At 39.0% G+C, this 10536-nt stretch overlaps 1 protein-coding gene across 1 annotated transcript; it reads left to right on the top strand.

The window, feature by feature from the left end:
* Positions 1-7789: 7789 nt before the first annotated feature.
* LOC118326144 (arrestin domain-containing protein 3-like) lies at positions 7790-10159 on the top strand. The gene is made up of 6 exons (XM_035659062.1): positions 7790-8244; positions 8337-8406; positions 8761-8908; positions 9204-9306; positions 9412-9677; positions 9796-10159. Exons 1-6 carry the CDS (start codon positions 7980-7982, stop codon positions 9892-9894), a joined length of 951 nt encoding a protein of 316 aa, XP_035514955.1. The 5' UTR covers positions 7790-7979; the 3' UTR covers positions 9895-10159.
* Positions 10160-10536: the final 377 nt, after the last annotated feature.

The following is a 10536-nucleotide window of genomic DNA, read 5'->3' as shown; positions in this document are numbered from 1 at the left end:
ACAATTGCAATTCACAGTTCACAACATAAAACAGCTAAAATTACACTTTCAATTTGTTTTAAATGTTTTAAAATGTTTTTTACATTATTGCGTTCATTATATGATAAAAAGCAGTTATTTTCCCTAATTCTCACTCCTCTCGCCTTTCAGAAAAGTCGGGACAAAGACTGTATACTGGCTAGGATGCAGAGCCTCTAACCTGGGTTAAAATGTCCTCCATCTGGATACACCTCTCAACCTCATCCCTTCTCTAAGCCTAGATGATGGATGGTCCTGCATCAAGGTCAGGACAGAGGTTGTGTGCCCATATTAACTACCCTCTTCCACTGATAGACTGTCAGAGCCTTTGTGCCTGGAAGCCTCCCATTGGCCCTGATGTAAACAACTGCAGCAACACTGGCTGTGTAGTGAGAGACAGGAGGGGAATGCAGTCCCAACATACATCATGTGGATAAAATATATATCACAGGCAGTTCCCTGGAAAAGGGGCATTTTCATTTTTTATTACAACCTGTCCTTTATGGTGTTTTAGTGCCTCATAATGCCATCACGCTGCATTCCCCTTAAACAGGAAATGAGAACAAGTTGAGTAAGAGTAAGGACTACAGTGGTTTGAGTGATGGCGTCTCTTTCTTCACTGAGTCATAAAGTAGAGTTTAGAGGGGAGATCAACTAGATTTGATTCCAAGGATCTCTGTCATAGGCTGGAAGATTTGTCTTGAAACAGCCGGACAGCTCAAGGCAAGTATTTGACCCAGCTTTGACAGACAGCTCACTCTTATTCTGCAGCGGCAATGCTTCAAGTGGTGATTATGATGTAAGTTTAGAGCATCTTATACATATCTTTTGCACCTGCATTTTTCTTTATGTAGAGAAACACACAGAAAGATTCATGTATTCTTTATATATTAGAGAGAAATTATAATTTCAACGACATTGCCACTGACGCTAAGTGCTCGCTCATTGTGGGAATTGTTGGGTTTCTGTAAATAGTTTTATAGTAGAGTAGACCTGCATTATATGTAAAGGGTCCTGAGATAAAACTTGAATTGAATAGATGGTTGGTTGGTCCAAATTGAAATAATTCAACAACTACCAGCTGAATCTCCATGACATTTTGTAACAACATTTATGGTCCTCAGTTCTGCGGCCATCCCACATGCTTGAAAAGTGAGCGATATTCACTTGGTTGCTATCTACATCTTCATCGCTAGATGCCACAAAATCTTACACACGGGTCCTTTAAGTGTTACACATTAGGCCTAAAGAATTTGCTCATAAAAAACACCTCTAATAATTCCAGTATGTCCCTTTGTGCATCAGCATCTCTCTCACTCTGTGTTTTCAAACCACAACATTTGTTACCTTTAGCTTAATTTAAAATGCTAAACAATCACAGTTAAATATAGATGTATCTCATAAGAGCAATTATTTTTTGCAAAAATCCAAATTTGACAGAAGCATATTCTGTACATGGTCAAAATACCCACTGCACCCACAGAGGTGCAGAATCATAACATTTTGTTCAAAGCTTACACTAAAGCCAGCTGAAAAAGAAGAGTGATCGGGCTTCGCCTGTAGAGCGCCTGTGTCTTCATGCTCCACTGCCTGGTTTAAAAGAAAGAGTGTTGCTCTGTTCCTCGCTGAGGTCTTTGGAAGGTGAACGGTAATTGCTGAGGGAGGACTTAGCCTGACGATGGAACAAAGCACCTCTTTTGTTTTAGTGAGGTAACTCTTATACTCTGCGATGGAGCACTACTTTAGGCATGAACTTTAGACATGAATATAACATCTGGGTAGGCGGTTCCATTTTGTGTTAGTGTGTCAGGGTGTTAACAGAGGGCGAGAGACAGACTGACTGACAGACAGAGACCGATTTGTCCACGTAGACTACATTATGAGACTCCGTATTGTTCCCAACTCATTAGCTATAGTATTGGCCCTGTGGTAATGACATCATGGTAGCAGTATTGCTTTTAAAGTCTGACCGCAGAGTGAGCAAACCTTTGAGGTTCTTTTAAAAAAGGATTCTTTCATTCTGACTTCATCGTGTGGTTAACTTTTCAGGAAACCCCAAACAGGTCTTCTCCCATTGTTTGACTCATATATAGAAGTTATTGGATGGACAGACTGTGACTTAATTAACCAACATTGACATACAGACATGGATATCGATGGATGATACACAGACCTAGGAAAATTAGGAGTTCTTAAAAGACAGTGGACATCCCGTGCTTTTAAATGTAATATACTGTAAGCGAAAAGGACACTGGGGGGCATTTTGAAGTGACAAAAATGATCTTTTCCTGACAGTACATGAACTTGTCTGAGTGTTGATCAGTCAGAGGGTGACAAAGGGCTTGGCTTTGCCTGGTTGTCAGGTCTTTCAACGCCCCTCCAGAGCCTCCTCAGCCCTGACCGGCATTGTTTGTGGAGAAGAAAGCTATCAGTGGATCTGCACAAGATTAGGGTTGCCAACTGTTCCCTCTGCGCCTTCCTGTTTTGCCGCAGGAATTCTTTTGGCGGGTGCAAAAAAACAACAAAAAAAACAGCACATAACTGCACAAATCCAACATAGTTAACCCTTTCCTCTCAACACACTCCTTATCAGAAGACTCATATATTAAAACCAGCACTCAAGAAACGCATCATTCTTAAACTTTATTGTAGGCTTCATGTTTCCTTTAGTGAGACACTAAGGTTTGTGCTCATCTCCGGGAAAAGTTCAACATTTTGGGAAATAACACTACTATATGTTTTCTTGATGAAAAGATTGATGCCACTCTCATGTGCAAAGTAAATATGAAGCTACCAGCAGCAGCCAGTTAGACTAGCTTGGCATAAGGACTGGAAGCAGGGGGAAGCAGATGCCTGAAGGTTTAACAAAATCAAGATTTTTATTTTACTCTTTTAAAGTTCACTAATGAGCACATTATTTTTAATTCGTTAAAGTCACCCCCATAAAATGGCAAATTATTGTTATTACACTGTGTTTTTGTATGTATTAAATGAACAAGATGTGTTTTTAATGAAGCGGTGCTAGTATGTGGATTTGTTTTCCTTTTGACAAGTAATCATGCTAAGCTACGCTAACAGGCTGCTGGTGGTAACGGACAGATATAAAAATGTCAATCCTCTCATCAGTCTTTTGTAAAGAAAGCAATGAGCATATTTCCCAAAATGTTAAACTTCCTTATGTATTGAGCGAAAGTTGCCAAATGTATTTATTGTGTGAGACATGACGTAACCCAGTCAGCACAGTCTCACACTGAAATTCTCACTTTCTGTCATTCAAATCCACCAACTCTACTTCGTATCTTTCCTTTCTTCAAACCATTTTCCTGCAGTGCATCCCATCCTCTTGCCATCCCTCTTCCCTGTCTATTCCTTTTATCCATCATCTCTTTTACCCCCCTGTCACTGTTTTCAGCCCTCCTGTTCCTCTCCCGTTTCCCTTCTCCTTCACTTTCCCTGCTTATTTTCACTCATACACCTCCTCCTCCTCTTCTCCTTTTTGTCTATCTAAATTGCAAATGGCAGCAGTCCCGACTGCCAGAGGAGCTCCTCAATGTCATTAGAGCTGACCCTGTGGATTAACTAGAGGAGAGAGGCGGTGTGTAGAAACTACAGATCAATAACGTGGCTTATCCTCTGGGTTCTTTTACTTCACTTTGGATTTAGATCTGATAAGCTGAAATGTCTACTCTATTCCTGTACAACAAACAATAGGTTTATAACTGGGTGACATAGTGAAAGTAGAAATTGTTAGACAAAGACTGAAGAGTGATTAAGGGGTGAAATAATGACAGAAAACAGAGAGTAATTACTCTGTTTGAGCTCACATGAAAAATGGACAGGTACAGGTACACAGGAACTTCGATGATGAGGGAAACATGTTGCACACACCATGCAGCTGCCTCATTATGGGAGCTGGTGAAGGCTGTTATAGAGATTCAGAATGGAGGATGTCAGAGTAAACATTATGTGTGGGTGTATTTAGGGTTAAGTCAAACCACATAAGATTGAAAAAGAAATAAAAGCAAAAATAAAGCTGTCATCTAGATGTAACTCCACCAGTATTGGAAACGGCTAGATCAAAATACCAACCGCTGCCGTCTGGATGATCCAATTAACAACGTGATGCGATATCTATGAGATAAAGAGATGGATGGAGAGATAGGTGTGTGTGTGTGCAGCCGTCATACTGTGTGTGGTTGGTTTACCGAGTTGGCAGGCAAAGTCAAGTCACTGTGAGCTCAAGTAAACCTGATAGGTGCCCTTATCAGAGACAGCTGAAGCCAAAGCCTATTATAAATGGTTGTGTGTGCGAGTGTATTCAACCAAAGATACACACACACATTAATGTCCAACATGTAGATCTGCATCACAAGATCATTTTGCTAAGACTCTTTTACTTGATAGCAGAATGTGCCAAACACTCATCTCCATCAGGCTTCCACATTTACAACAACCATTGCATGCTAATGTTCTCACAGAAGATTCACTATAGGACTTGTTGAAATCATGTCACACTATAACATTAAGGCCAGGATTTTGAATCAAATATCTGTTATTTTGTTGACAGAAAATCAGCCATGGAGGCAAAAAGGCAACATGATTATTATCACACAGTGTGTTATTTCAATTTGGTAATTGTTTCTTATTTCTTTCCAGGAGAGTTGAGTCCCTATCTGAGTCTCCCAGTACCATTACAACAACAAAATTCTTTCCACCAGGCTGTTTATAAGCCCTGAATGTTAAGTCTTTGCAAAGCTAATGGATAGTTGGATTGAATAACAGATGATGATGATTAAAGTTTGTTGATTGAAGCGACCTTTGCTTTTGAGCGCTTCCTGTTTTAAACTGCGGTTGAAGCTCTACATCAAGATTCTGATCTAACTGTCTTGTCAAACATTTAACTTGATAAAGTCCCACATGCACGCGCACTTAGCAAATATAAATTGAAGGGGGTGGAGGTTTTAAAAACTTGTACAAGTATGGTGGAATGGAAACTTCATACAACTCTTAAGCTGAATTCCTGCTAAAAACATGCACAACTGACGGTGTTGTTGATACACTGTAAGAAATTGAGCAAACTCCCATATAGAGTTAAATATGTTTCAACATAAAGTAGATACACACCACCATAGGGCGAGTCTGGTATAGCAAGCAATGCACGGCTGCCATACATAACAGCCCAAACACAATCGCTGACAAGTCATTTGTACAATATGTTGTGCCTCACCACACACTAAAATCTCATACTTTAGTGGAAACTGCTGGCAGGTCCATTCTCTTCTCAAATAGAGCAAGACAGCAGGTATGAAAAGATATGTGGTGAAGTTAACTTGTGCTTGTAGTTTTTATATGCCTTGTGCTGTCAGTTTTAATGGGTCGTTATCAGCATTTATGGCTGTATTGTGTACCATAAACCCATCAAAGGGCAGTTTAACCTCTTGTTATTAAAGCATTACAAAACATTATGTTTGTAATGCCGCTGTGATGCTGATTCCAGAAGTAGTTCTGAAATAACTGATTTACATCTGGAAGAAATGTGACATTCTGGCTTGAAATGACAAGGTATGTTTTCTGTAAGTTCTGTATAGTCATGGTTTATACTATATGAAGCACAGTGAGCATCAGAATAAAGTATTTTGTGCCATCTAGTGGTTGAATGGTTACAGCAACAGCAGCTTTTGTTTTATTATCACTTCTTTCATCCCTTAGATGCCAATAAATTACATTTTGTGGTATTCATAGCATTGGAAAAAACTATTTACTGAAATTACTGATGCTAGATGTTATGTAAATTATTCACATTAACAGGGACATTATTTTGAAAAGAGATAATACTCTTTTTAAATGTATTTTCCAATTATATGAGCAAAAATTAAATGTCATTCACCTCCATTGCATGTGGGTGGTGGCACAAATCTTACATGTATATTTCAAATTCTGGTCAAATAAAAAATAAAAGCTACCGTGCACTGTAGCTGAGTGAATAAACCCTTTAAACAAACAAACAAAAACACCACTCCATTCTTAAACCATAAAAACATGATTAAATTTTAGTCAATTTTCTCGGCTCCATGGAGGACACGGAGTGCTAAGTGGACATGAGTTTGGATAAAACCTCTTCAGAGCTGAATTCAGGTATCTTGTTGATACAGTAATATGCTGGTGGTTGTTTCAGGGAGCCTCCAGTATGAGGTGCTGTGGGAGTCTGCTGTCGCCACCAGAATTTAGACTTTCATTTCCAAGACCTAAATTTTGATCATGATCATTTAGAGCCTTTTACAGTGCGGGTAAAAATACATTATTTTTGAAATATGAAAATGTGCTGCAAAATTCTTTGAACAACTTTGATGCTAGTATGTTTCTGTTGCCGGATAAACTCTGTCTTCTCATGATGATGATTATCTACAGTCTGTGTTTTAGAAATGTGTATTGGGTAAAACTCCCCCATTCAAAAGATCATATCGTTTGTGATATACCATAGAGTTTTGCAAATATGTTAGTGTTGAGATAAAGTGATTCAGAAATTTAGAAACGCACTAGGCACTACCCTCAGGCCAGAACACCATTCTTATTTTTTTTAAATCACAGATGAAGAAAGGAAGCAAGAAACAAATCAGGTTCATTCATGTCATCAGATAAATATATAATATATAAGATCGCACGTTTAGTTTAGTTTAGTTAGCAGTAAGTTGATTGCCTTCAGTCTCTGTCACCAGAGACAAAGTCCCCAGTCTGCCTTAAGACTTCCATCTAAACTCACAGACTTGTGAAAAAATACAAAGAGTAGAGACATTTTAATAGAAAATTCTGTTTTTTTCAATGAGTAATGAGTTTTTGCCACTTTAAAAATGTGTTCATAGCCATCATATAAATATCACAGGTAGCCTTGAGCACCAACGCAGCATGCAGGACATCATAATCCAAAGGAAGTTTTAATTTAAGCAAATCTAAGGAGTACACCCTCTATTTTAGGATGAAGTAAATTAGATCATTAACTGTTACATAATCATCTTGGTTGTTCTTGTATAGTGTCTTGTAAGTCCACATCATAAATTAATCAAATTCTGCTGCTTGAAATAATACAGGGAAATAACTCCTTATACATTGCAAAAAGATTAATCTATTTGGTGTTTACATTTCACAAATGCATTTTGTAATTCAATTAAAATGTAATTGCTTTTTTTCAGTGCATTTTCTTTTTCACTAATGAAACTATTTGCTGTTGCTGTTGCAGCATAAAGTGAAAAGTAGCAGTATGGAGTGAATTGTGTGCATGCAGTGCAGGGACGCTAGAAGTCAGTCAGAATTGATTATATATAATATATATTATTATATATAATAACATCATGCTAAATGCGTGACATTAATGGTTTTGCATTCATTTGAATGACCAGACTGTCTATTTAATAGTGATTCTAATTTTTTAGCAAATAAAACGGATAAAAAAAGCAATCTAAAACCACTTTTCCTGTACTTACTAAAACACCAGTGTGTATCTGTAAACCCCAGTAAAAAAAGAGAGAGTTATTATAATTTCAAACATTGTTATGATAGAATAGTTTCATTATGCCAGATTTGAGGACTCAGCACTTCCAGTTCCCACGATGAAGTGTGTATACTTAAATAGTTTTGAATAGATTTTAGAAAGAAAGAAAATGTGCAGAAAATGACATTTTTTTGTCACTTTATCAGTCCTGCGCAGCACGCTGACTCGCAGATACCGGACTTGGGGCCCCTGGCTCCGCCTAAAATCAGGGTTGGGTGTCTTGAATGTTCTGCGCCTGCGCGGTCTGTTGGAGCTTATGTTTTGTTTTGCATATTGTTTAAAGCACTGTGGTAATGATTAAATGAGCTATTTCTCAGGTTTTTGGATTAACCAAATCGACTGCTTCACTGCAGGGGAACTTAAACTAGATTAGTTTTATTTTCTGATTTTCTGTAGAGCCTGGTTTAATTAAACGATGTTCCAGCAGACGATAAAGAACTTCAGCGTCAACTTTAACGCTTTGAATGAGAGGAATACGGTCTCCAGAGGGGACCTGATCACAGGACACATCTCCTTCGACCTCACAAAGGAGACGAAGGTCTATGCGATAACAATGACACTGAAAGGAAAGGTGAACGTCCACTGGTCAACCGGTGGGGGCAAGAAAAGAAGCCGAAGAAATTTCTCGGCCAAATTGGAATTATTTAAATTGACAAGCGTCCTCTTGCAAGAAAACAGTGGTATGTGCCTGTGAAGGACGTTTGCATGCAGGGGCAGCATTGCAAAATGACCAGTAATTGTTGAATAAAGTCAGTTTGTCTTCCTCTTGCAGTTACTGGTGAGACAGCAAAACTTCAGCCTGGCACGCATATGTATCCGTTCTCCTGCCAGATTCCGCAGGGGTGTGTATGAGCCTTTTCTATTTCGGGGCGGATTTTGTTACTTTGTTTTTCCTTGTTTCTTTTACAGAGATGAGTGTCGCATGTTGCTTTGGATTTAGATATAGGCCTGATTAAATTAAAATGATCTTTAAGGAGAAAAAAATAAATTATTTTGAAGCAAAGTTGCAAACTAAACCTAAAGAAATATTATGACAGCTTCATCTCAAACATCAGTTTGTTGAATCTTCGGCTTAATTTCTGGGGGAAAAAACAGAAAATAAAAAGTAGGGTCATCTTTCCAGGCTGCATCTGCTTCTTATTATTTTCTTTCTTTTTATTTCTTATATTTATTATTCTTATTTTGCAACAATGCAGAGACTTCCCATCCACCTTCCACGGGGCTCATGGACATGCCACGTACAGCTTGACAGTGGGCATCAACAGACCCTGGCATATAAGCAAGGACTTTGTGACAGAGTTGAACTTTGTGAACCGCATTGATACCAGCAACCCAGAGCTGTCGGTAAGTGATCCATGACCATGCCACACTGGCAGCAGTTTGCCAGTAGTTTGGTTGAGCACATAGATTCAGAAATGTGCAACATGTTCGCATACAACCGAGACAATAAAGCTCTGAAAACGAGATCCTGACGAGGGGAAGAGTGTGTTGTTGGTGGACATCGTTATCCCACAATGCAATGCACAAAGGGATGGAAGTGGTACTCACAATTGCACAGCACTAAAGTATAAGAAATAGACAGATTATATTTGCTCCACATATTCCACTGCACCACTGTCTCTGTGTTGTTTTTCTGCAGGCTCCTCTCTCAGGCCACAACACCATGACACTGTGCTGCCTGTGGTGTGCCTCGGGTCCGATCACAGTGACAGCCAGCACAGAGAAGAAAGCCTTCATCCCTGGTACTGTATCCATCCACTGAATGAAATAATCATGATAGTAAGTGAAAACTTGAAAGCTTCCATTAAAATAACCACATCCAAACACTGTGTCTGTTCTTCCTCCAGGTGAAACTGTGAAAGTCATTTGCAACTTCAGTAACCATTCGTCTCGAACAGCTACTCCGACGGTGAAACTGCAACAGGAAGTGGTTTACTACACCCACAGCAGGGTCAGTAAGAGGAAGGTTATCAAAAACTTGGCATATGTGACCGGACAGCCCGTCCCTGCTAATACTTCCGACTTGCGCACGGAGATCATGCTCCCCATACCCTTGCCTACATCACTCAGCATTTCTAACTGCAGCATTCTGGAAGTGGACTACATTGTTGAGGTTGGTACCCGATGCTGGATGAAATCATTCATTTACTTGTTCAGAGAGATTCACTGGTTCTTTAAAACAGCCTCAGGATGAATTTAAAGTCTTTTTTTCTCTCTTGTGTCCCTTCTAGGTGACCATGAGCTTAACAGCTGCCCCGGACCTCCAAGTGCTTTTTCCCATCGTCCTGTGTGATACCCCTGTAAACGCAAATCCCCCATGTTATTTGTGAGTAAAAATGTTTTTAATTGCCGCTAATATTACATGATGGTGGAATGCCTTTCTGTGTGAGGCAACACACTGCTAATACTCAGTATGACTTGTTACTGGAGGAGCTTGGAGTTTGTGTTTTTTTGTAGACGCACTTTACTTTTGTAGTTCCAGTGTGAAGGATGTGCATGCAGTGTGCATTTCAGCCTGTGTGTGTGTGTAAGAAAAAAAGAGTGAAAAAAACAATTTCCCCCTAGGGGATCAATAAAGTACATCTTCTTCTTCTTCTTCTGTAGAAACATGGCACACGGCCTCGCGGCATCTGTAGATATAAATGGCTTATTCTCATGTAAAATAAAACATAAAGATTCCTATATTCAGGTGATTATACACCAAAGAAAACACAGTTATGCATATTCCATTTCTGCCTATAGATCCTCCTAAATGTCACACCAGACATTTAAAGATGTCTCTTTTCTACTGTTAATAGTCTTCCCACAGTCAAACTCTGTCTCTTTATTTTATCGTGTACTACTACTACTTGATGTTTTCCATGTCCTTGTATGTTTTAAGCAGGCATTATGCTCTCTTGCTGTTCTTTATTTTATTATTAATTTAAATAGAAGATTGAATGCCTTTATTGTCACTATACACATGTACAATG

This window comes from Morone saxatilis, unplaced genomic scaffold (genome assembly GCF_004916995.1).
Source record: "Morone saxatilis isolate NCDOM2014 unplaced genomic scaffold, NCSU_SB_2.0 Contig16, whole genome shotgun sequence".
NCBI classification, from domain to species: Eukaryota; Metazoa; Chordata; class Actinopteri; family Moronidae; genus Morone; species Morone saxatilis.
Note: the sequence above shows the minus strand (reverse complement) of the source record. Positions and strands in the feature narration are given on the sequence as shown.

Bases quoted from the DNA above. Each gene is read 5' to 3' on its own strand.
- LOC118326144 (XM_035659062.1), top strand. From the start codon at position 7,980: ATGTTCCAGCAGACGATAAAGAACTTCAGCGTCAACTTTAACGCTTTG. The intron at 8,245-8,336 runs GTATGTGCCTGT...TTCCTCTTGCAG, and splicing joins CCTCTTGCAAGAAAACAGTG to TTACTGGTGAGACAGCAAAA. The intron at 9,678-9,795 runs GTTGGTACCCGA...TGTCCCTTCTAG, and splicing joins AAGTGGACTACATTGTTGAG to GTGACCATGAGCTTAACAGC.